This window comes from Catharus ustulatus, chromosome 17, assembly GCF_009819885.2.
Source record: "Catharus ustulatus isolate bCatUst1 chromosome 17, bCatUst1.pri.v2, whole genome shotgun sequence".
NCBI classification, from domain to species: Eukaryota; Metazoa; Chordata; class Aves; order Passeriformes; family Turdidae; genus Catharus; species Catharus ustulatus.
This window is the reverse complement of record NC_046237.1, coordinates 14,025,311-14,052,515: the sequence shown is the minus strand read 5'-3', so window position 1 is coordinate 14,052,515 and position 27,205 is coordinate 14,025,311. Positions and strand designations below refer to the sequence as shown.

Below are 27,205 nucleotides of genomic sequence, written 5' to 3'. Positions count from 1 at the left end.
ACAGAGTCAATTTCTTTGATCAAACCTAAAGTTTCAGAAAACTAATGGCAGAGAACATGACAAAAAAACCCCACAGGCTACAGTTACCACACAGGAATGTGCGGTGAGAGATCAAACTTAAAATCTTGCCTGTAATGAAAATTATTCTGAAGCAGGTATCAAAGAAGTTTTAACCAAGTTACTCACAATCAGAACTTGGTCAGCCTTTCCTACATGCCTGTACAGGAAAATTGAAGTACAGAGCAGCACATCTCCCTTCTCACCATCAGCAGGAGAGTTGCTTTTTGGGTTTGTGGTTTGTTTTTTTTTTAATGTAAAGGACCACTACTACTTTCTATCATGAACTGAAGGTTGAAACCACTGCATTGAGCAGATGAAAACAGTCAAAGCACAGAAGGAAAATGAGGAATAGTTAAAAAAGCTGATTTTCTCAAAGTTATGAGGTGAAAGATTAATAGCCACGTTCCCTAGAAGTCTCATGAATACTAAGCAGTTAGTTTAGGAAAGACTAGTTTCTGTTCACTCTATAGTTGTCAGTCCTTTATTTTTAAGACATACATATCTAAAAATCTCGAACAGGTAAAAAAATCACAGCATGATTCAAAACCTTGCCACCACTAGCTTCAGTATATACATTCTGAATTTTCCAACAATTTTTAGAAATCTGTTTTACTTACATACCTATGACTTCTTTAGTTTAAGAGGTGCATGTAAAGAACCTGAGAGCTTTGCAAATCGTATCACAAAAATTCACATTTTATTTTAAGGGATTCCCCTTAATGAAGGGGAAATGAAGTCCCCTTTTCATTTTAAGGGACTTCATTTCAGATATACTGTATTTTAGGAATAAAGGTTTTTCATTAATTTCACGTTTTACAATTCACCAACTATCCTAGCCCCTTGAACTGCTCATTTAAGAATACACTAGCTGCACAAACACCATACTTACCTGATCTTTGGAAAAAGCTTTGACATGAATGTTTTTGACTGTTTGAACTACACCATCATAAAATTTCACAGTGTATGTACCTAAAATATGAAAACAAAGCACAAGAGCTCAAAAGTCAGAAGTTATTTAACACAGCATCAGCTAACAGCTCCAATACTCCAGCTGCACAATTGGCTCTAGATGAAAGTTGCTTCATCTGTGTCATTAGAACCCTAAACACAGAGCTCTGATCATGGCCAGGAAGACACAGCAAAGTTATCCAGAACAATTCTGGTCAAAATAAAGGTGTGTCAAGGTTTAATCTTAGAGTTGCTACTCAGATACACTTTAGTCACAAAAAAACCCCAAAATATTTTTGGTGGACTATTCCAACATATAATTACACAGCCCTTTTCTCCAACTTACAACACAGACAATCTAAAGCAAGTCCAGCCCTAGAACAAATCCTTCACAGGTCCTCCTGCCCTTCTGATTTTTAAAGGGGTTTTGCAGCTCTGACAATAGGTTTTATTGCAGTTTACAGGCAATAACAAATTTAGGAATCAACTCTTCCCACATATATACATACTTAAAGCAATTACTGACTGGATATCCCAGCAGAAAGTTTTTATTTCATAAACAAGGTAAGAGGTTTAAAAAAGTTGATGACAGACTAAAACACACAGTTAAAAATGTAATTTTTCACAGCATTTTTCCATCTGCTATAGTATCTCTCCACCAAAACAATGAGGTTTCAGCATAATTAGAAATACATGACTACTAGACATGAAAAAAATCAGGAGTCCTTACCATCTTTGTTAACAGAAGTAACTTTGGCTGGATAGAAGCGACAGTCAGACCAGCACGCCAATACCTGATCATTGATATGAAATCCCTACAAAAAGTTAAGTGTCTTCATCTGAGAATTACTGAAACATACAACTTTATTAAAACATTTCAATTACTAGCTTTCCAGTGTTTAGAAAAAATCATAAAATTTACACAGGAGGTAACACAGTAACAGTGAAGCTTTTTAAAGGTCATCATTCATACAAACGCACATTAAACTGTTACACACACAAATGTCCTTTAATTTCTACTTACTGCACAACCTTCCTCCTCATGCAGTCCTTCTTTTCTTAACTGTATTTTCTCTAGGGGACGCAAATAAGGACTGTCCCAACAAAACCATTCATCATATCTATGGTTCCAGCGCTTGAAATGGATAAGTACTTTCCCCTCCTCATAATCAATTTCTTCAATGTGGGCTGGATACCTGGTTAAAAATAGATTAAAATATTTTAATTAAGAATAAGGTAAGTTGTCTCACACTTTATACAAATAAACCTTGGTTTAACTCCTTCAATCTTTTTAATGTGACGTACCACTTGTATAAGCAATAAAGATGCTACAAAATGACAGAGCAAAGCACATAAGGAAATCCAAAACTGAATAGCAAATGCAAACACTGGCTGCAGTAAAAGGAGACAACTATGGAGGTCTTAGTCTGGGGTGGAAAAAGAAATTTAACTACAGATTCAGAAGTCAGAAAGACCTTCCCTCTATCTAGAAATGTCATATTTTACAAAATCAATAATTTCAGTTCACTCTTATCAAGAGTAACGCCTGGGGGTCAATACACTCAATTCTCTCAGATACCCATCACCAGCCATCGTGAGTCATCTACCCAAGGTAACACCAAAAATCCAGCAGGCACACTGAATGTAATTTAAGTTTTAGATTCTAAAAGTTAAATTTCATCTGCATAATCCTGGGGTTTTTTAAATATGAATTTCTTAGAAGTACAGGAATCAGAGATGAGTCAAATTCAAACATTTCTGATCAGGAAGACCTTGTAAACTCTGTATTTCTTTAAATTGCATTGGTAATTTGTAACTTCAGTAAGTATTTCAATAGAATCACAGCTATTTCACTATCCCAGCTGAAGGTAATATTCCAAGTACAATGTTTTCCCTTCCACAACAGTAACATCAAGAGAAAATTTCCATTTGTCAATGTTTTCAGTACTCTGGAAGAAGGGCAAGGCCTCCATGAATAACGAAGACAAAACTCAAATCCACAAGTATTCTTTATCTGGTAAACCACACCTGAAAGACAGAACAAGTGGCAGAAAGAAGTGGCATCTCAAAAGGATCAAGCCTGATGCTAACAGTAAAGCCTAGACATGTAAGAATTAAGACTCAAATGCAAACCAGGCTACCATTCTACAATCCTACACAAAGGGAAAGTAAATCTACCTACAGCTGAAATCCTCCAGGAAATCTAAGACATGTGCAGTCATAACTTCACAGAGTTACAGACAAGCAATGCTGGAGACTAACATTGCAAATACATACTAAGACCTTGCTTAATACTCACTAGCCACACATGTCAAGTTACACCATTAGTTCATCCTAATGTATTACCAAAGTGCATGCAGTAAAGGCTGTGGAGGACAGGAACTCAAAAGGGAAATACTTATGGCAGGGACATCTGTAACTGGTTACCAACTTCTTAGGAAAAAAAAAAGAAATTTCTTCCTGTAACAATCAAGATATTTTATATTTAGATAGCTCAAGCACTGTCCTCCACAAGTTAATGAGGGAGCAATAGTCACAGTCACAACCTAGCTCTACTAAACAGATTACTTTTGGATATCACTAAGTACAGGTAATGACAAAAATCAGCATCCAATTCCCTACAATCTGCATGCAGCAAAAACAGGTAAGAAATCCCAGATCCTCTCAACAAGAGAGCAGCCAGAAGGGTGCTCTTGCCATTGGGACTGCAGTATGCCCTAGGACTTGTCTAGATTTTTAGTAATGAAGAGAGACGTTGATAAAAAGGACAGACTGCTGACTCAGTATCAAGCTAACAATCCTGTCCAAGCAGATAACCAACTTTGGGAAACATAATCCACTTCCTACCACTGAGATGAGACAAGCCAAAGTTACAGGAGACAACTAACTCAATGATTCAAGACTGCTCCCTGCTTTATGTCCAGCAAAAGGATGAACTTTCTCCACCAGAACGGTCATCCCAGAATCATACATCAGTGCCATCTGTACCTATCCCACTTCACTTGGGGGGGGTCAAGATGATCATCAAGAAAAGCACATCTGACAATGAGACCAAATTTCAGTCTACTTGAGTAAGTGTGGTTGAGCTAGAGCTCTCAGCTCTTGTAGAACATGCTGCAAAGTCTCTACATCTTCTCTATCTGAAGCAACAAACATCAGTAAACACTCAGCACTCTTCACTGGAGCAGTAAACTTATTAGAAGCTGTGCTAGACCTATCCATGAACTCTGACAACCACCTCCCCTTGACACCACCTTCCTTTCAGATGACAGCACTGGCAGCTACAAAGCAAAGCAGAAAGGTTCACAGGTTCTCAAGAGCCCCGAACACCACACACTGACAAGCTTCCTTCCTCCCACACCTTTTGTAGAACTGAGCAAGCACACCACATCAGGAGGTGCAAGTGCTCGCAGATCTACACAGAAGAGAAATATAGCATTATCCATACACTTCCTCCAAATAGCCTGTAAACATACAAAGGGGAAGAGGTAACTTTAAAGAAATTCAGACTTGTTTATAAAAAAACATATTATGAGAGGATACACAAAGTGAAAGGCCAATAGTTGAAGCCTGGCGAAGGCCCCAGAGTACAACTGAGGTATGTCCAGGGTGGCCCAACACATCCTCCCCCAAACCACAAAGGAAGTATTCAGCTGATTCAATGGGTATTCAAGACAGCTAACTGATCCTGGATAAGAAAACCCCAAACGGTACTGATTTAAATATTTATCTTACACACTGTGAAATCAGAGAAAATGTCTTGCAACACACAGGGAGGGCAAAACAACTAGTTTTCCAGCTCAATGTGAAAGAAATGATAAGCTCATATGTTTCAAGGACTTATGAACTGGTTAAACAGTAAGGGAAAATCTCTAAGATGCACAAACTGCTGGCATTAGCTTTCTAAGAAATCTAACTGACAATCAAAAACTCCAAGAACTGAATAGACTATGGTTAGCAATGACTGGCAACTTCAGACTACAGCTGTCAAAGCACAGCAGACAGCATGAAAACGCGTTTATGTAAAACAATGTCTTCTGGGAAGAAGTAAATATCTGGAAATTCCCTGGAGTAGTTTGTTTCCCTTCTCCTACACACCAAAACAGAATTGCTATGAAACCCTACTCCCTTGGAAGCAGGATGGGACAAGCTTAGTGCAAAGCAACGCAGAGAAGAAAGGAAGCATCCAGGAGAACCAGCACTGTGAAGGACAACAGCTATAGTGGTTCATCTTTTCAGTACTTACACCAATTCCTGACAGCTTGAGCAACTGAACTTGTGGGACTGACAATCTAGATCTTAACAGGGTAGCACCATACTCTCAGTATTACTCCAGAGCCCTAACCAGAATCAAAAGCCCCTTCACATCCATTTTACCCAGACAACAGACAGAAAAACTTGGAGGTGTCATTACAACAAGTTATCAAAAGGTAACATCATTTGCCTATCGCAGGCATCTAGTGCAGTAATCCTCTTTTCAGTAAGAGAGGATGCAGCTAGCCAGCATCCAATCAGTTTAAATGATCCAATGCAAAAGATTTCAGAAAGTCAACTCAGCTGGGACAGTGTGACCATGTCCACGGCTACAGCAACCCCTCTGGGATCCCTCCACTCAGGGCTGCCCTATTGCAGCAGTCCCTCTCCTTCATCCTCTGAACTCCAGTACTACATACCAAGAGACCTTTCAGCACCAACAGAGGCTCTCTTCCTACAGCAACCTGAGGCCAACAGACATATCATTCATGGCAGTCTTGATGCATCAACCCAACTCACTGTACTCCCTGGAGTCCAAGTATAGGACATGACAGACAACTGCACCAGCAACTGCACTGACAACATGTTACGATTCCAAATACAACAAAGCAACCTCTGGGACAGCAGTAAAGATGCAAAATTCACTGTGCCTTTGACAAGGAGCAGGCTCCACGCTGACTATGCTGCTGGCATACAATGCTTTTTCTTCACAGGGTTAACAATACATCCAAACACTCTGGAAGTCCTTAACTAGCAATTTGGGGCACAAGCCATTGACATGAAAGAGAGGTACATGGCACTCTGACATGAAACATTTTCCAAAGCACCACTGCCAATGGACTGGCAATAGTGGCCCATCAATTGACTGATGTATTTGATACTGGGAACAGAAATCAAAGCCAGCACTTTAACCAAACAGTAGACTTATGACTGTTTTAGCACCAATACAGCAACAAAAGTACACACAGGTTTGGACTTCCAAAGGTCTAGCACTAGGAAAAGCAAGTGTCAGCAAACAGAAAATCCTGTGCCCCCACAGGACTGCACTGTAACCACACCACAGAGTGGTCCTGGTCACACAGGGGCAGATGAAAGCAGCAGAGAAAAAAATAACCCAGTCTGCTGTCCTCTACAAATCCACACCCAATGAGGTGGGTGAGCACTGATAGTTTTGCTAAGCCCTCAGTTTTTAAAAATTTTCATTTAGAAACTCTGAAAATGCAAATGCACGCAATGCAGGGTTCAAAGCTTAGCAAGTAAACTAAAAGATTTCAGAACTGGGGAGTTCATAACCAAGAGTGAGACCAGAGTTGCAAAGCACTATGTGTAGGACAGGTCGTTAAGATCAAGTGTTTCCAAAAACCAAAGAACATGGAACAAACAGCACATCCAAAATTCAAATTTAAGCCAAGGGATATGCAGAAAGTAAAGCAGGTTGTTGAATTCCCCCCCACAAAGTTTTCCCATGCAAGTGTTATGTACACTCAAGACACTGTTGTTGAGCAAACATGTCAGAATGATAATAGTCATGGACACAAGTTATTAGCCTTACTCAAACACCAGCTACACCAAACTGCATCTTTGAAAAGGCTACATTTAGATAGGTTAAGGTCTTATTTTTTGTAAGCCTGACTACTTTTTTTGCTGTACTAACCAACCTCAAGAATATCAAAAATACAGGCAAGTTCAGATCAGTGCTTATGTACACAACTCTTGGTTACACAGGTAAGCCAAATAAACGTGTGAAAAGGATTTATTTTTCGTATTTTACATTCTTTATGGAAAGAGCTATGTTTTCTCATTTTCACACTTCCAATGCCTTGTACCTGGAGAGAGAACATGCTCTGCATGCAACCAAGATATTTCAGAATAAATCCCCTGTGTCTAAGGCAGTGCACCATCCTCCCGAAATGTCCAAATGGTGTTCAGTGCTGACTCTGCACACCTCACCTGTTGGTAGGTTCCAGAGCTTTAAGTACAATCATACCTAACCCGCACAGACTTCTCAATAAAAATCAACTACATTTGATTTCTGGAAAGAGAAGTTATCTACAGGAGTAAACAATACCAAGTTAATTCCTGTATTTAAGAAGTCTACGGTAATTTTCATTTTATCTCTCATTCACTGAGAATTATTAAATGCTAAGTTTTGAGCTGACTACCTCAAATGTACAGAGTTAGAAAGTTCAAAGTTAGCCAAAGTGATTTATAGGCTCTTTTTCATCTTCATAATGCAGTGGCTAGTGAAGAAGAGTGTTCTTCCTCACAGCTGAGTGCTGTAAGATAGGCACCAGACCAGACTTGTTAGCATGGAACATGTTTTCCCACACAGTTCTTTAATTCTAAAGCTGACCACCCTCATAAGAGCACAGCCTAACAAATTCAATCAGGTTTTAGAGTCTATGAATTCACAACAACACCAGGAATGGAAGCAGCAAGTATATTCTATACTTCAAAGAATTTATTCTTCCATAATATCTGCTCTGCAATATTAAGTGTAGCACAGAACTTAAAGGGTGAGTTCAGGAGAATGAGAGCCTGAAGTCCAACTAGATTTAGGAGCAATCTTATTCCCAAACACAACAGCAGTACACTTCTTGAGGGCCAGCACAATATATCAGCATCTACTGCCCATCTCAATCACTGGTATATAAACTTTTATAAAATAACTACTTTCCTACAAACCAATGACTACAACTCTAAATACTGTACCAATAAAAAATGTTTAAGATATTAAAGACTTAAAATTAATATAACATGAATGGTTTTAAAAATATACCAGTTTTTTAATCTGTCACGGGCTTCCAACTGGGCTCCCACCTCAAAGTTGATCCCTCTTCTATTCGGAGGATGTTTTGTCATTTTGTAATATCAACACTGCTGATTTTATTCCCCTGAAAAATGCAATTAAATATCAATCACTAATCAAGACATACAAACAATAAGCTTATGCACTATAATTCCCAGAAGCCAGATGTTAAGGGACCGCTGTAATTTTGGTTTGCAGAAAGGGGGCAATTATCTTTTAAACAAAGGTTCCCAAGAGATAGTGTGCCGAGTGATTCCAAAAGCACGTACAAAATGGCAGCTAGTGGACCATGAAAGAGTGAAGCTGAGCCTCTGTCCATTCGTCCAAGTTCCAGGTCAATTAAGAACCATGCAATCCAATTTTATTCACAAATGAGATGGAACTTTCATTGTATTTTCTTCCCCCTCCCGGTTTTGGTGAAAACAAGGAATCCAGTAAACAGGAAGTGGGCAAAACAAACAGTCACAATCTTTCAACAGCTACCACATCAGTGAAACACTAGAACACTATGCCACCTCATCACTACAAGTGCAATACAGGTCAAAGACATTAGAAAAATGTAGTTTTTAAAACCAATTTTAGAAGACTCTCTATACTGCTTGCATATTTGCATTGCTTTTGTCCAATTTCTCCACCGTTTTAATCAGAAAATTTAAAAAAGTCTTCATTAATATTTATTTTGAACAGATAATATAAAAGTTTAAGAAATCTTGCTCTAGTAGTTTCTCTCAAGGTACACATAGTGAAAAAGCCTGGTCAACAGCTATTTTTCCTGATTTTTTTTGTCAGTTGTTTCCCACAATTTTAAGATACAAATTATGATCCATTCCTGTAGTCTTCAAGCTCACAAGACCCAAAACCACAAGTAAGTCTTATTCAATATCACTGTCCTTATGGTAAGGCTGTATCTTGAAGATTCAATTACAGATGGACAAAATTGATTCAAGTTAAATTGAAAAACCTTCTAGTCTTACACTACAAGAACACGGAGACATACAAAGAAATAAGCACTGGTGTTTTGGTTTACATAAGGCATAAACAGCAAAGCTATCAACTGAGCTGCATCTACAAAAGGATTAACATCATGAAGAACTCTAACTTCAAGCGTGGTTCACAAATTAAAGATCTTTAGGAATATCACAAAGCTTCTATGAACTATATGAACTTTTCTATAGGGAAAAGCTACTCCTTCACCACACCTTTTAAGCCAAGCCAGTTGCCAAGGGCTAGCCAGAGACAGCTCAACCACCTCCATTTAACCACCACACTGCAAAGAAACTTCTCTACTGAAAGCTCATCTGCTGCCCTCCTCTAAAGCAGTGCTTTTATACTGATCCTCATCTCTACTAAAGCAGCCTGCAAAGGTATGGGGGAAAAATACTATTGCCTGTAAATCTGATTCACAGCAAAAGATAAAGTACACAGTAATTTCACGACTATAAGGCGCACCCTCCCTTTTGACTAAATTTTTGATTGAAACCCAGAAGTGCACCTTATATGTGGACAAAGTTTGGAAACTTGCCAACCCGGAAGTGCGAGCCGCAAGAAACATGGGGGGAGTGGGAGGCCCCGGCTGGCAGCCGCCGCACAGGGGGAGCGGGTGGCTCCGGCCGGCGACTGCCGTGCAGGGGGAGCCAGCGGCCACAGCAGCTGCACGTGGAGAGTTGGAGGCGGATCCTCGCTGGGGAAAAAAAAGAAAAAAAAAAAAAAGAAAAAAAAAAATAGGTGCGCCTTATAGTCCAGTGTGCCTTATATTCCAGTGCACCTTACAGTTGTGAAATTACTGTACTCTAGTCACCTAGGAACTGAAAAAAAATAATTTGCTAGGGTAATATCTGGTAAGAGACTGAGTTTACACAGCATGGATCTGAATCATCTCAGTCTTCTAATGGTTGGGGTGGGAGTCTATAACTTTTAATTGGGAAAGGAAATTAAGAAAAACTTAAAATTGTTGGGATTTTTCAGTTTATGTTGCATCAGAATGCAGCAATTGGAAAAAAAAAAAAGGCAGTAAGTGCAAAGCTGTATTTTAATTTTAGGAGGTTTATCCACCCGCACCTCAAATAGCCACTACTTTCTTTGCAGATTTGCATCATTAAAATACACTTTTCTCACACTAGCAATGGAATTTCATGCCTCCAAGCGAGGAGCAGACATACATTCTGCTTAATACTTGTAGAGGAAATTACATCTGCAAGGTGATTCTTTACCCAGCATGCTTATTCTTCCCTTTCACTAAGGAGGGACATGCAAAGCCAACACACTCCCAGAGGCACTCTCAGTACATTATTTCAGCTTCCTGCAGGTCCTCCTCAGTAAGAGCTGCCATCTGCATGCAAGGGATTCATCTCAGCTCATCTCCATGGGGCTGGAGAGGAACACACGCATCTTCTGACACACAACAGGGCTTCTATAAACACATCCGTTTTGGTGAGGAAGGTCTTACTATGGTTCCAGTCAAATATTTTTAAAAATGAGTAACACACAGGAAATCTCAAGAAAACAGCCAAAACTATTTAATCAGATTTACAGAGGCAGCAGATTCCACAATACAGCTAGTCAGCTGACACTAACATTAGTCAAAGCACACACATACTGCACTTTACTAAGTTGGCCAAGCATGTTAGAAGGCAGTAGGTCAAAGTTGAAAGAAAGAAAAAATGTTATGTCCAAAAATCTCATCATTGGCCCCTCCTCCCAAGTCTTCCTTTCTCTCCCCTCCCAAGTTAAAGCACTTGGGCCGCTTAGGGTTCTCCCACATCCTACCACTGGCTTGCACTGTGACCCAGCAGTCCTGCTCCTCAGACCATGAAAGCAGGCTGGCTTTGCAGCCAATTTCAGGAAGAACTTTCTCAAGCAGATGTATACTTGGCAGAAAATTACATGAGATAAATGACTCAGTAGAGGGTCTCAATCATTTTACCCCAGAACACCCAGCCACAGAGCAAGAGTGAAAACATGAGACAACTTTTACTGAGAACCATGATACAGCTCTGCACAAACCAGGCCAAAAGGCAGTGCCGAAATACACTTCGCCAGCACGCCTGTGACCATACTGGTAACTTCATTTCCCAGAAAGCAAGCACTGAACACAGGGGCTTGCCTACTTCAAGATTTTATGTTTCAGCCTCTGTCCTCTCCAGCACAGACTGCTTAAAAACATTGAACTACATCAAAACAGCTTGTCAACTAACAACCCCAGACTGATCAGACATTCATAGCTACAACTGAAATAAGAATGAAGTAAGAATGCTTTGCCAGAACATCTCTCCTAAATTTTTCTTCACTAGAAAACATCAGTTTGTACTAAAATCACACACAAACAGGATTTCTGCTCTGGTAACTCTGAGAATACATTTATCCATGTATTCAAGACCATGATTAAAACAAGGAGACTAGGCTACCCCAAGAGCTCTATAGCTTTTCTCCAAAACTTCTTACTTCTCTATGAAGATTAGATCTGTTTCAGGGACAAATACATCAGGATTTAGACAAATCACTACTTCCAAAAGAAAATGTTTCTAAATCTGTATTATTGAAAGAATACATATTATTTAAAAGGGAGAGTCTTTTCTTCTCCATCAAAGTCATAAGGAAATTAAACTTTTAAAGAACATTCAAATTTTCAGACGCAGGTATCAGTGAGGAAGGTACACTTATCTCAGAGCCATGCAGAGGAAAATATATCAATATTGATCCCTTCAGGGATCACACTTTGACTTCTAAAACAAGCTTTCTGCTCTGTTAACAGTGCAGGTGCTGTATACTGCCACCTGTAGCTTTTTTTACTCCCTCCAGTTTTAGGCTCTGTCAGTGCAGAGCCCCAAACCTGATATATCACTAAGTTCCAACAGAAGTGGGCTCCTCTGTAAATTGAAAATTTGTTTTGTATTATCAGACAGAGCAACCCAAGCAGTCATGGCAAACTTTCATTAGTAACAGCCTCTACCGTTTCCTCTGTGGAAACTGCAAAATCACTGCAGCCTTTTCCAAACCACACCTAGCCCGGCAAAAACTATTTTTCAAATCTCTGCGGAGTGATTAAACCATTCCTTTACAAAGTGTCACACCAAAACCCCTTCCTTGAAATCAGTTCCACTTTCAAACTTCATTCTGTCTCAGAGCTGCTTCATAAGCAGCTCAGAAGAAATGCAATTCACTTTCACAATTCAGCCTATTTCCTTCATACTTTTGTGTATCCATGCCAAACCCAGGGATTTTCCTCCCTCTGCCATAAGGATACAATAAAAAAAAAAAAAAGGAGGAACACCGTGGGAAAAAACTCCCATAGTTCTCTGACCTGATAAAGGAGCACAGTCAACTTTCACAGTTTGCATAAATATAATCCTACTTCGCACTGAAAATTTATGTTTTATTCTGGATGGGAAGCTTGCTGTCCCAATTCCTAGGAGGCAGTCAGTACCTTGGTGGTGATTCCACAGACTACAGGGTAGAAGTAATAAAAAGCACTGGCAAAACCAGGAAGTAAAAGCAACTAGCTAGAGATTGTCTTGTATTCCCTGGAGATGCAGCACAGATGTTGTTGACCTGGGGTACTGCAAGTAGCACTGTCACTCCTACACAAGCAACACAAGCTTGTTTTGTTTCCTTCTAGAACAAAGCGTGTTTACAGCTGATTCCACAAAGTCCAAGGATAAGACTGACTCTGCCATCCTCTCTAGCACCACTGTTCCAAATCTGCTGCTCATCTACGTATGGAACTGCCAAGAACTAAGTCCCTTCACACCTTACACATCAGGTTTCTTTCACCCTACAGTAGTTAGTTTTGACTTTTTAAGATCTGCACCCATGACACCAGCCTCACATCTCCAACAGCAAAAACGATGAAAGCCTCACCCAGTTCACCCCCTACAATATGTACGCCCCCATCGGGAATGGTCAATCCAGAGAAGTCCATGGTCCCCACCGCAATCGGAACACCTTGCAAGTGGATGACCACAGCCATGCTGTGCTGAAACCACACACCTGCAGATGAGAAAAGGTATGATATCAGACTGCAAAACAGTATTGACAGACACCATTTATACTATACAGTCTTAACGGCACCTAGACTAAAAGACTAAAAGGAAGTCTCACAAGCACCACTTAAAAACTGTATTGGCACTGACATGGGAAGCCGATTACAACAGACTTTTATCGTCTGCAGACAAAACACCCTCTGCCTAGCAGGTTTTGACTACAGTAGCAGTGCTACCATGAAGTGTGTCTTACTGTGTTTTACCCTACACATAAAGACAGACGTAAAACCCCTACACCTGCCAAACAAGTTAACTCAAAAAGAACTTCCGTTCATCCAAGCATGCCTGCTCTTGCCTCATGTTGGTTTTATGTACCATTCCACACATAGGTGACTGTTTTCAGATGTGACCCTAAGTTTCAGATGATGTCCTTCTCACTAGTATTTCAAACCACAATGCTTAGATCTTCAGGCAAATTTTTGGGTTTGGGATTTTTTTTTTAAGCAACAAGAGCAGGAATGTGAAAGATTTAAACTGGACAGGAAGACCTGACGCTGCAACAAATATCAAGGAATACTACATCACCCCTCTTCTTCTATCCAAAACACAATTCAAATAAAACACTGGACTATGTATAGCCCAGTGCACGATGCAGTTGTACGATGTAGCATCCTCAACTACGTATACGCTAGCACTTGCTTTAAAAGCTTCCCAGATTCAATTAACAACTACACAGGTGAACTCTGAGCTACACAACACAGAAACTGGATCCTGAACTGATACTTAACATCTGTGTAAAAATAACGCTGAGCAGCTGATTCCTTACCACTGACACTCCCTCAAACTGTAAGACTTGAGAACTTGATTTCAGTCTCCTACTTCTTCTCTAGTTTATACAAACAGATTAAGAGAACTGACACCAGCAAAAAATTTACATTTGCTCCTCAGGCAGAACCAAGACTTTCCCAAAGTACTTGGTGACAAAACTGAAAAGGTGTTACATGAGTGAGCCTCTGAACAAGAGTCTCACTCTCTCCCAGAGATTACAGGGTTTGAAGAACATAATTTTCATCCCCTCAGCAACATCTCGTGTAGCTGTGCTGCCAGTTTCAACTGCTGATGAGACTGGGACAGACCAACATAGAAGTAGAAATTATAAATATAAGCAATTCAACAGAATAAAAAAAGGTATTTTTTTACAATGTGAAATCTACTTGAATTACCAAGTGCAATTAAAGAAATAAATAATCATTACTGAAAACAACTATTTTCAGTCATTTGATCACATCCCATTTAGCTGCTCTGTTTTCCCCTCTCCCTGTAATACACTAAAGATAAAAAACAAGCATCTTAGCACTGAACAAGCAAAACTTAATTTGGAAAAAAATTTATGTCACATAAAATAAATCGGCTTTTGCTAAATAAGGCAGTATTAATGAAAACCTACTTTAATGAGACTGCATAATTTCAGTTTAAGGAGAAAATGACAGCCTTTATGAATACAAAAATTCAACGCAGATAAGTCTTGCAGAGACGCTGTGGGTAGTATTTAAGTAAAACCTGAATTTTAAAGCAAAATTTCAAAAGCCTAAAGAACAGCCACAATTAGAAAAAGGATATATGCTTATACTCACCAAGAAACTTGTTTACGTTGCTGCAAACATTCCAAACAGTGCTGTATAACTACAGGAAAGGAAAAATAAAAATCATGTGAATTCTAAGACTAAAAGTAGTTCAGAGTTCAAAAAAAAATTCTCTCTACAGTCAACAGTATCCCCATAATAGAATAACACCTCTGTAACAAAAATATAACTGAAAATATTTCAGTACATGTCAGCAGGCTGCTGCGATCCAAATTAGAGATGCTTAAGAGACCCTTACAGACACACAGACATTGTGCATATCCACATCAGATTTCTCCAATATTTATTTATCTGTTGTCAACTGAAAGTCATCAGTAACTTTAGTATTACTCCTACTTTGATGCAACGGGTACTGCAGTATTAACTAACTACAAATTAACTAAGCAGTCCTCTCCTGTCAACAAAGACATCCTCAGCTGGATTATCTACATTCATCACATGGCAGAAGGAGCTGTGCTTTGCTAATACAGGAATGAACTACAAAGCTTTTCCAGAATTGCTTCTTCATCCACAAATCCAATTCCTGTCAATACATGCAGGCTTCCTCTCACTGCAGGAGTGGCAAAGACAGCCATGTGAATTGCTCCCAGAAGCCAAATTTAGGCTGCAGATTGGGCACTCTAATGACATTTCTCATGGTTTCTACCTGAACTGAAGCTGCATAGAACCTGCTGAGGTTGAATGGTATTCTTCCACCAAGTGCTCCCACTGAAAGGGGAGTTGGAGGCACAAAAGGTAAAGAACGTTGGTCGAGATAAGAACAATGTACTGAAAACAGCAATGAGGTAAGAAAATGAACTGTAATAGCAATAGTATTAAGAACAGAAGTGTGTAAGAGAGGCAAGCGCTTCACAGTGAATGCTCACTGCAGAGCCTGACACAACCCGACCACACCCACACCACCCCAGCCTGGAAGGGATCCCTTCCCAGAAAACCATGTGTGGTGGCACAGAACTTCAGTACAGGTCAGCAGGCTGCTGTAATCCAAACTAGAGAGATGCTTAAGAGACCCTTACAGACACACAGACACTCTCTGCATATCCACACCAGATTCTAGCCACACTCTCTTCTGGCTACCACAAAAATTAACCTTGTCCTGGTCAGAAGCAGGACATTATGCATCCCTTATTCTATACCACATAAATGATGTCCAAATCCTATCCCTTTCCAGCTACACAGACACATATATACACGTTGTTACAATATGGCTGGGAACCAAGAAAGCAGCCTTTTTCTCAGGCTACACAAGCCTTGCTGTCTGGCTGCCCAAGGACAGGAACTCAAAACACAGATTAGACACCTTCTAGAGTATGTGATGCTACTCACAGAGTGTGTTTCTAAAGGGGCATTACTCCTCTGCCCAATGAACTTTCTGTAATTTGTTTTGCATGATGTATATTATTTAAACCCATTATTTCCTTGAATAAAAAAGTTCTTGTTCACCTCAAGAAGGAGTGCCATGTACTGTCTCCATCACCGCTCTGGAACCACATACAGTAATATATACAGTAATTTCATAATAAGCCACACCATTTTGACTAAAATTTTGGTCTCAAACCGGAAGTGCGGCTTACATTCAGCAGAGGCCAATATATGAACAAATTTTGGAAATTTCCCTACCCAGAAGTCCAAGCCAGCAGCAGCCCCGAGCTGAGTCGGAGCGCGCCCGACCCCGGGTGGTGGGGCAGGGGCGGCGTAGCGGCAGCGTTGCCCAGCCCCAGGGATCGCGGCGGCGCCAGTGGCCAGGGGCGCCCCCTCCCTCTTCCCAGCGGCACCAGCCGGGCACGTCGCTCTCCCTCTTCTCGGCAGCAGCGGCAAGCAGGGCTGGGGCCGCTCCCTGGTGGTCACCCCGAGTAGGGCCGAGCCAGTAAACCCCGCAATCACACGATTCTGTTACTCATTGGCAACTTTGTGAAAGTTTCACAGGGATCCTCGCTGCAAACAAAAGTGCGGCTAATAATCAGGTGCGGCTTATTTATGGACAAAGACCTAAACATGGCCAACACCCTGACCTGCGCAACACCCACACCTGCAGCTTATAATCAGGTGCAGCTTGTAATCGTGAAATTACTGTGTATATATATATATACACACACACAGACATAGATAACTACACAAGCACATGTATAATGTCCATTGTTAATGGCTGCCCCTCCAAGATGTCTGTTAAGTACATTTAGTCCTTGACTCAGGACTCCATCCCAAAGCTCTTCTAGGACATGAAGGGTGGTTGCAAACTGCATCAGGAGTTTATGATTGGTGCACCTGGAGCAGTATATACATCTTGTCCATGGCAGTTACGGCACACAGTAGCACTGTCATTCAGCAACCAATATAATACAACTCAACATTATAGACTGTTCTCACCCAAAAATCCTTTGAGGTACACATTGCCCTGTCCTCCTGCATTAACCTGCATCCAGGTCCTTGAGCAAAAACAATCCAAACAATCCAAACAACCCAAACTATCTTCCCTAATATATTCCTCATATTCTATCCCTCAAAGGGACTTTATCCCTTTCTGCAGAACGTGGAGATTTTGATCGTGACGGGTCAGCTTCATTGGCAGAGTCTCAAGTGTTAACTAACCAGGTGGCTTTTGCAACATGTAGATCTCAATGTCTAATGGTTCCCTCACCCATCACTTTCAATATGGTTAACAGTCCATTATGCTGTTTAATTTTTCCTAGAGGCTAGTGCCTGTTAAGGAATATGACACACCAACTCAATCCCATACTCTCTGGCCCAGATGTTGACAAGGCTGTTGTCCAACTCAACTGTGCCATGCTGCCACAGGACTTGTTTTTTCAAGGCCCAGATGGTGTTCTGGGCAGTGCTGTGAGGCGTGAGGTAGGTCTCCAACCATCCAGTGGTGCCTTTCAGCACTGTCAGCATGTAATACTTGCCTTGGCAGCTCTGCAGGAGTGTGATGTAATTCATGTGACAAACCTCCCCATATTTACATTTTGACCATTGCCCACCATACCACAGGGGTTTTACCCACTTGGCCCCACTTGACTGCAGTACATGTTTCAGTCATGGATAACCTGGAGGTGGTGTCCATGGTTAAGTCCATCCCATAGTCATGGGCCATCTGTAATGTTGCATCTCTTTTCAAGTGACATGAGGTGTCATAGGCTGCCCACTGAGCCAGAAATAACCCACCTGAGGCAATTTTACCTTGGCAGCCTGATTCACCTGTTCATTGTTGCAATTCTCTTCCACAGTCCAACTCTTGGGTATGTGTGCATCTACATGATGTACTCGTACAGTCTATTTCTCTACCGAGGCAGCCATGTCTTGCCACACTTCAGCAGCCCAGATGGGTTTCCCTCAGCACTGTCAATTGGTCTTTTTCCATTGGTCCACCCCAACAGAGCATTTGCCACCATCCACAAGTCAACGTAGAGGTAAAACATTGGCCATTTCTCTCACTCAGCAGTATTTGAAGACAGCTGGACAGTTTTTAGCTCTGCAACCTGACCACCTTGTCTTTCAATAGGCTCTGCAACTTACTGTGTAAGACACCATATGGTAGCTTTCCAGTTTCAGTTTGTCCCTATGATATTACAGGAAGCAGCACTGAACAGAGAGCATCACTTTTCATTTTTTGGTAGCTGATTATATTGTGGGGCCTCCTTAGCATGCTGGCACCTTCTCCTCCTCCTCTTCTGATGGTATGGATATTTTTGCCTTTGTGCTATTTTGTGATGATTTCCAAGATTCCTGGGTGATTGAGGTTTCCTATTTGAGCTCAATGTGTGGTCAGAGCAACCTACTTATTCCATGTGGCATTAGTGGTATGATGTGTAGAAGGGAATTTCCCCTTGGACATCCAGTCCAGCACTGTCAATCGGGGTGCCAGAAAACACTGTGTTTCAGTGGCAATCACTTGGAGCCACTGGAGGTGGCTCCCACCCTTCCATAACCTGCCAGGATCTCTTCTTCAGTTAGGATATAACAGGCCTCAGATCCTCTTTTTCAGTGAATCCAGGATGCCAGAGGTTGTCTTCAAGTCTTCATGGGTAACTTTTGTCAGAGAACGCAGGAAGGACCATGCCTCCCAGTTGCAATGTAGAGTACATTTTTCACATCTTATCCTGGCCTGACTGGCCCGAGGGCTGCTTCACAAACAATCTCCTGTTTAATTTGTTCAAAACTTGTTGTTCAGGATCCCACCTACAGTTGCTGCTCTCCTGTATCACATGACAGAGAGGGCTTACAATCCTGACTATTTTATGGAATATGTATCCTGCAAAAACCCACTATGTCTAAGAACACTCAGTGTTTCCTTTCTGCTGACTGGACACACTATTTTGATGACCACATCCACTGGACTCTCACAACATCCATCTTGCCATTTTACTGAATTTTCTGGGCAAGTCCCTGCTCTTGGCAAAAACAGCCTTCAGGAGGATTTGGATTATTTTCTCCCCTTTCTCAAAAACCTCCTCTGCTGTGATGATACAATGATGTCATCGATGTATTGCAAGTACAGTAATTTCATGGCTACAAGGCGCACCCTTTTGACTAAAATTTTCCCTGGAACCCGGAAGTGTGCCTTATAGCCCGGTGCGCCTTATCTGATGTACAAAGTTGCGACATTTGCCACCCCGGAAGTGCGAGCCCGCAACAGTCCCCAGCCGAGCAGAGCCCGCCCGGCGGCGGCATCAGGCCACGCGGGGGAGAGAAAGGGCAGTGGCACAGCCCGGGCGGGAGGTCAAAGCCGCCGGCATCGGGGAGGTGGTCCCACGGGGCGGGCCCGCCGGCATCGGGGCGCCCGCCACGCAGGGAGGGCGAAAGCCGCTGGCATTGGGGCAGCCGCCGCACGGGGAGGGAAAGCTGCCGGAATCGGGGCAGCGGTGGCACAGAGCGAACCTGCCAGCATCAGGTCACCCGGAGTGCTAGGGGACTCCCGGAGTGCACCAGCAGCGTGGGGTTCCCGGTGCGCCAGGGGGGCGCGTGACACCCGGAGTGCCAGGGAACTCCCAAAGCAGCGGGGTCCCAGGGACGCTGCATGGAGCGGCGGCGGACATAGCCCGGCCCCGCCGGGTACAGGCAGGCCCGGGGGCCAATGGTTGCTGGGTTGAGGTGGGGCCTCGTCCAGCAACCACGCAGGGGTAGCTGGGGGCAGAGCCTTGCTGCAAAACAAAAAAAGTGCGCCTTATAGGCCGGTGCGCCTTATATGATCTGCAAAGTTGCAAAATTTGCCGACTCCCGGGGGGTGTGCCTTATAGTCCGGTGCACTTTATGGTCGTGAAATTACTGTATTTTGGAGCCTCACCCTTTTTCAGTGCAGCCCGCATCAGTTATGGTAAATGGTGGGACGGGGACTGTGTTTCCACCTCTGGGGCAGTTGGTTTCAGCTGTACTGGATGCTACTCCAGGTAAACACTAATAGTGGCCTGCACTCTGCACTCTGCTGCTGAAAGAATGGAGCAAAACACATTGGAAATCTCAGTGGTGGCACCTCTTTGCTGCTCTAGACTTCAGCTCATACTGAAGTTCCAGCATGTCTGGCACAGCAGCACTCAGTGATGGTGTGACTTCATTCAGGTCGCAATAGTTCACTGTCAGTCTCCAGTCTCCATTGTACTCATGCACTGGCCACATAGGACTACGGGACATTTCCTCTACAACCTGCTCGAGTCTTCCAAGTCTGTCCAGAGTCTTGGACAGTCCACAGTCAACACACAGGTCAAACAGGAGGAAAAAAGATTATCTCAAAATTGCCCAAGTCAGATAGTGACCTGGAGTACTTCTTGTCCTCCTTCTTTCATTGACAATGCCAACACGCTGGTGAACAACAGTGGCATGCTCCATACAAATTCCTGTCACGTGGATTGTTGTGAAAATCTAGAGAAAATTATTACTGGCTCAAATCAACTGAAAGGGAGGGGGCAGGGCAAGTTCTGTGGCAGCTGGGAGGTGCACTGCTCCATTCCACACTCCTGTCCCCCAGGAACCTCTAGTCCAGCTCAGAATGACTGTCAGGCACTGGCACACCAAAAATAATGCCCCACACCCCATGTCTGCAGCCTCAATCTAGTCCCAGAGTCGCTGGATAACCAAAAGTCCCACCTGGGAGGCATAGCCACAGGAGGTCAGAGCAGGTAAAACCCACTGCTGAGATGCATGGGGTTACTTGGCTATCATCCTTGGAGTTTACGATAGCTGAGATTGCCCTTGGATCCAAGACGGTAGCTTGGTTTTCTCTCTTTTTCACTCCTAACTTCCTCTTCTTCAATATGGGTAATATAAGGTTGGATGGGTAGAATCTACTAAGTGAAATGCTTTATTCTGATTGACTGTTTTGTTTTAAATTTTGACAAATTCCTGCTCTTCTAAAATTTGCCAGTGAAGTTTGGTTTTTTAACCTCTTGAGAATGTTGCAGCATTTCTCTTGCATGCCCACCTCAAGACTAGTACCTTTTACAAAGAAACTTGCCAAGTAGCATTGGGGCTCAACATTTACACACACTGCACCTCAACTCGATTTATAAGGGATTGCTTGTTATTTGAATCCCTACAAATTACCACCAGCACAGCTGATTCTCTCAGGCAGTGGATACCTTTTTCTATAGTGGTCCACCTGCTTGGGTACACTATTAAATCATCCCTGAGAGAGTACCTTTCCCTCACACTTGATAGGAGTTGCTTCCAGAGGCTGTCTCCCTCTTCCTGATCTCCCAGGACAGGGATCCCAATTGCCGGGCTACATTACCACCCAGCACTACACCATCAGCTGTGATATCCCAGCTCTGAGGTGGTTCTGGGTGGTCCAGCAGTCACTTACAGCAGGATGCTGAACCTAAGATTTTTTTTACCACCAAGCATCAACATGAATTTTAGCTATCAGATGAAAAATATTATGGCCAAAAATGGAAGGAGCAAATCAGAAAGCAGAAAAATTATCTGGTTACAGTACCTGCAACAGTAACTGGACTTGGAACTTTTGACTCCTAGAAGAAATCTACCTGTAAAAATATCCATTAAAAAAAAAAAGTCTGAGAAACATTTTTCACAGATAATTTGCAGCACCTGCACATTGGCTACTGAAAATCCTACAGGTCCACTGTTTCCACCCAGTCAGTATACAGCATTTGGACTCCTAGACACATCATTCTGTTTCATCACTTCATTGCTTTCTGCCTACTTGTTGATAAAAAGGATATTTTCAAGACATCTGAATAAGGGAAAATCTTCCAAGTTATACTGCCATAAGTACTGAGGAAAAATTATGTCTTTATTTAAGATAATTCATTAAGCAGACACATCATGTGTACATATGTCACCCTGTAAGAAGGGTGCAACTTGCCTATTTCATTTTTTAGAAGAAAAAGAAAAGAAGGGCTGCACTTCAAGGCTGCTTGCAGACTTGTCTCCCAGCTTAAGAGATGAAAGGACAGCAGGAAAAACACACAAAAACTGTAAGTGCCTATTTCAGCAAGTTTGGTAACAGCCATACAAGATAGCCGCAGTGTAGGAAAATTATACAAATACACAGCATCATGGAGCAAAAAAAGTCATTAGCAAGCTATAGTATAGGGAGGAAGCAATTCCAGCCTGGTGTACTCACAACCCCTGCTATGCCAACACATGCTTTTAAGACTAACTAAAATTCTAACTCAAACCCTACCAATGGCACTGTCTGCACAGGTTTGGGCTAAGGATGCTCAGCTCTACATCTGGAGCACAAAGGTGTTGAAGATAGTTTCCTTACTCAATGGTTCTGTGGAACAAGAGGATATTCTCCAATTCCTAGGGAAAGAAGTGCTGATTTTAAGCAGCAGAAAAGTGAGTCAATTCTTTAACTAGTATTTTAACATCAACAAGAAGATCAGGAAAGTTCTCTGGTGCTAACTTCATATTAAAAAAAAAACGCAAAACAAACAACCAAACTAAAATAAAAGCAATAATCAAACCCACAAAAAAAAAAAAAAACCCTGCACAATAAGCAATACTGCTTCCCCTCTTTCCATTAATACAGGCTACCAAGCTAAAGACAAAGATGGAGACCGTCTTCCTTTTTAATCAATTTCCTTTTAACCAATTTTAAGAACTCCATTACAGGTAAATTTATAAAAAAATAAGACAGACCACAGCTAGTTATGCTTAAATAACGCTGGTTGAAAGTTCTCAAGCCCAGTAAAAACACATAGGCCAGTCAACAAACTAACATACCTCCAAAAGGAATGTTTACATTCCAATATGCATTATTATCTGCAGCCAGTCACCACAGACACAGTATACACCCATGCATGCATGATCATTTAAGCCTGGTGCTGGCAGTCACAAAAACACTGGAATGCCAGTAGTTCCAAAAGGTCTTTAGAAATCTACAGGCCATGTAGCTATTGGTATTTGGACAGCAAGGACAAACCAAGAGTTCCAAGCCACCATTTCTCACCTGAAGCAAGTATTTTCCTACAGGAAGTACAAGCAGTCAAAACAAACCTGTAGGCAAGCAAGGAACAGAAGTATTAAGACAAGGAATTAATTGAAGCAAAAAAGAAAGGAATAGGCTTACTCAGACATACAATGAACTCATAAGCACTTCACAAGACTTCTCAATATGATGCACCAGTCCAAAGGATGTGCAACTATTCTTTTTTCTCAAGATTTAAAAAACCTCACTGTATCCATGCAACTAGACAATCAAGAGCACAGTTAAATACAGACAACCACCATTTGTAGGGCTGAGCAATAAATCCTTCCTCTGTCTCACGTACATTCTTTAGCTCAGTTCACAATGCAAGTGCTCACATGTGTACAGGACAGTGTCACACAGGTAGGACAGCTAGCATCAGCCTGTCAGCCCACAAATTACAGCTACAGACAATATCTATCTTCTGCAGATGCAGTTATAAATAAAATATGCAGTTACAGAGAATTTAACACCCCCTGCTATTAAACTAGGGGTTGTGCTCTCCTTTCCCAGTCAAGAGGGAGAATTTAAGTCAATATCATTGCCTAGGTCATACAGTAACTACAGGAGAAAAAGAAAGTGCTATAGACAGCTTAGCCAATTAAAGGTAAGAATTAATTGCATGCCTCTTATGTTTGAGTCAAGGCACACCGTTAGGAGCAATTACTACTCTAGCCTCATTCCCAACTTGACCTTAAAGTTACAGCCAAACAGATTTCACTCTCAGCCTCCTCAAGTAAAATTTTAATTCCATTGAGGAGGCATCCACAAAGTCAGCAAGCGTGCAAACTACTGAACCCCTCCACAAGCTGACTTAGGTCAAATAACATACATCATACATTCATCTAAGCCACTTTCATTTATTACTATGAAACTTTGGAAGTCACACAAAAATTAAAAGACAGAATTATACCATGACTGATCTTTGCTTAAGCCATCACACTTGACTTTTTTGTTAGAAACTAATTCTACAAAAGGATCGTTACTCATTATAGAAAATTAAATGAGCCCAGGTCAAAAGCATTGGTTACAGAGATGCCCCATTACAAACTGCTGTACAGATACTTACAAAAGGTTAATTCAAGTCATTACCATTGCTTTAACATCTAGTTTAATTCCCTACTGCATACACCACAACAACATTCTGCAGTCTAGTGACATTTATTTTATTCAACCTGGACTCATCAACTTTCAGATATCTCTCCTGATTTATTTTTAAGCATTTAGGCTACAAACAACAGCTTGGGATCACAGAAGCATCTCTGGTACCGAGACTTCCAGCCAATAAAAGAGGTAAAACTTTGTCGAAACCGTACCTGTTCAGATTAACGAAATCCTGGAATGGCTACAGATTACCAACTGGTACAACAATCCACTTTGCTGGCAGTACGCAGTATCTGAACATCGACCTGCCAGGAAGAACACCACAGTGCCTCGCAACCGTACGCATTACACAGGTACAACATAAAGTAGCTCTGGGGTCAGTGAAAAGACCCACCGTAATTTCTGTTCTTTTAAAACGGTATAAAAGTACAGAATGCAGCGCGATAAAAAAAGCTCCAGATTTAATGGGATATTAAATTAAATTAACAAAAAACCTCCAGCCGGTCGTACCGTCTACGGAAGTCTCCCCCTGCCGTGCTGGACATCTGGCAGGGCAAGGACCTGCTCCACGCGGGTCCCCCACTCTCGGGGCCGGGCAAGGCGCAGCCGCCCCGCCGAGCGTCCCCGGCACCCAGACCCGCCGGGGCCCTGCACCGACAACAGGACCGCGCGGCTTCCCGCCGCACCCAGCCCGCCGGGCGCCGCTCCGGACCCGTCAAATCCCCGCCTCGGGCCCCGCCACGCGGCCCCTGCCCCGGCTCGGGCCCCGGCGCCGCCGCAAGGTCACTCGGCCGCCCCCGCCGGACGGGCCCGCGGCGTGTGCGCTCGGCCCGCACAGACTCACCTCCCCGCGCAGCTCCGCGGACCGGCGGGCGCGAGCCAGGGACGGGGGAGCGGCCGGAGCCGGCCCGAGCCGCGGGCCTGAGCGCGCCGGGCCGCAGCGAGGCGGGAGCGGCCCCGCTCGGCGCTCCGGGGCCGCAGGCGGGAGGCGCCGCCCGGCCCGGCCCTTTGTGCGTTGTGACACGCCCGCCCGGCCTCCCTCCCTGCCGCGCCGCAAGCCCGCAGCGCGGAGCTAGGGAAGCGGCCCGGTCCGCCCGGCCGTCGCCGCTCTCTTACCGAGGGATCTGTACGGGAAAAAGAGTTAGAACAGAGGTGCCCCGCCCGGGCCCGCTGCGCGCCGAGCCCCGCGCACCGACCGCAGCCGCACAAAATGGCCGCCGCGATGCGGCGCCGCCGGGGGGGCGTTGGCCGGGCGAGAGCCCCGCCCACTCCGGCCGGAGGGCGCGCGCAGGGGGCAGGGCCGGGCACGGGGCCGTGAGGGGCGGCCCTGGCGAGAGACCCCCGGGGAGCGGGCGGCGCTGCCGGGCGGGGGAGAGCGAACGGCGGGGCTGGGACTGCGGGAGCTGGCGGGGCTGCTCGGGTTGTGGGGGCTCCGCCCGCAGCGGGCACAGCTGCTGTACCCTGCGGGGAGCGAGAGCGCGGTGATGGCGCAGGAGTGAAATACAGGAGGGAGCTGGCGGCCTGAGCCCCTGAGCCTCGCGTGAGGCGGATGTCGGAATGCGAGCGCTCCTGGGTGCACCGCCCGTGGCTGTCGCAGCCACCGCCAGCTGGGCTCGGTCCCCTCGAATGCTGCCCCATGTGCCGAGGAGCGGATGGTCTGAGTAGTGCCCATCCGAGGGGCTCGTCATTGCCCCTCAGCCCTGTTCACCCTCGGGTACAGCCAGAAGACTGTGGGTTCTGCTAGGGATAACAGAGCTGTTCATGGGAATTTTTTTTTTTTTTTTGAGTTTTATGCTGGGTTAAAGCCCAAACCAGATTGATACGGAAGAGCAAAAATCTATGTATGCTGCAATTCTTAATGTCTTAATGTGTTTCACTGTAGATGGACAAATTTTCCCTGGTTCAGGTAGGTTTCCTGGGATAATCCTTGAAATGCTGCTCAGAGGCCACAGACCAGCTGAGGATTGCTGCCTTTCAGGTTCGGGGTTGAAAGAGTAACTGCTGGGGCCAAGGTGTCCACTTAGTGCCGGGGCTGCCGGTGCTGTTGGGCTTCGGAGGAAGACACAGTATGGCCCAAATGCTTTCCCTTCCTTCTCCTCCAGCTGTGGGAGCTGCTGTTGCTGCGCAAACCTGGCTGCTGCTTCGACATCAGCCTCAGCCCAATGCCACAAGCGTCGCAGGACCCAGAGAGCACAAACGATGGTTTAAAGCAGAGTGTCTCCATCACTGTACAGCAATAGGTGCTAGTGCTTTTCTGACAGAGCCTGTGAACTGTGTGCTTGGAATCTGTGGAAGCGGAGTGGCTTGCTAAAAATACTGCAACAGGGGTAAAAAAAGGTTGAAAACACAGTTTGCAGTTTGGATTTATATTTTAACCTGGAAATCTCACAAATGGTTTTAACATTGCAGGTTTCTAGAAAATAAATAAAAAATTGCAGAAAGAATTAAAATAGAAAACAACTAGAAATAACCCTAAAGTTTTGAGAGAAATAGAAATTTATTTTATTTTACCTAAACATCAGCATAGCGTTTGTGTAATTTTTTTTTGACAGCACTGTATTTCATTCTGGAGTTTCATGACATAAAAAAACCTACAGACACTTAGCACATCTGCCCTGAGAACCACTTCCTTCTCCTCCGAAATGGGTCTTCCTAGATCCCACTGGACTCCTTTGCTTTGCTGTTCCCACTGAAAGCACATGGCTGTTGGTAGTTCAGGGATGTATGTGTGCCAATTTGTGACATTCCTCCTTGTTCACTGTCCAGGTGTCTGACTTCTCTACCGGACGTTAGTGTTCATGGTTAAAATTGATGGTGACTCCTCAGACATTTAGCATACTTGCCTGTTGTGGCTGGCCACGGAGTGGCAGCCCTTCCCCAGGAACAGGAGCACTGCCACAGACACCTGGCTGGTCTCCTGTTCTGATGCAGGTCACTGACAGACCCTGCTTGCATCAGCTGGATCACTTTGGGTCCAGTG

At 43.4% G+C, this 27,205-nt stretch overlaps 1 protein-coding gene across 11 annotated transcripts in view; it reads right to left on the bottom strand.

Moving 5' to 3' along the window:
• Window positions 1–25,448, bottom strand: part of PHF20 (PHD finger protein 20) — a 71,420-nt gene extending 45,972 nt beyond the window's left edge. For 8 of the 11 annotated variants that reach the window (XM_033074664.1, XM_033074667.1, XM_033074659.1 and 5 more), the window contains exons 1-10: window positions 25,342–25,448; window positions 24,438–24,530; window positions 23,104–23,150; window positions 21,622–21,670; window positions 14,685–14,733; window positions 12,929–13,057; window positions 8,042–8,156; window positions 2,033–2,204; window positions 1,739–1,823; window positions 950–1,029 (exon numbers count right to left, since the gene is read on the bottom strand). In XM_033074664.1, coding sequence (XP_032930555.1) covers window positions 950–1,029; window positions 1,739–1,823; window positions 2,033–2,204; window positions 8,042–8,124 — 420 coding nt within the window. In that variant the 5' untranslated portion in view covers window positions 8,125–8,156; window positions 12,929–13,057; window positions 14,685–14,733; ... (2 more) ...; window positions 24,438–24,530; window positions 25,342–25,448. The remainder of the gene's footprint in view (window positions 1–949; window positions 1,030–1,738; window positions 1,824–2,032; window positions 2,205–8,041; window positions 8,157–12,928; window positions 13,058–14,684; window positions 14,734–21,621; window positions 21,671–23,103; window positions 23,151–24,437; window positions 24,531–25,341) is intronic. The other 3 variants (XM_033074660.1, XM_033074661.1, XM_033074662.1) reach the window with 3 other exon arrangements.
• Window positions 25,449–27,205: the final 1,757 nt, after the last annotated feature.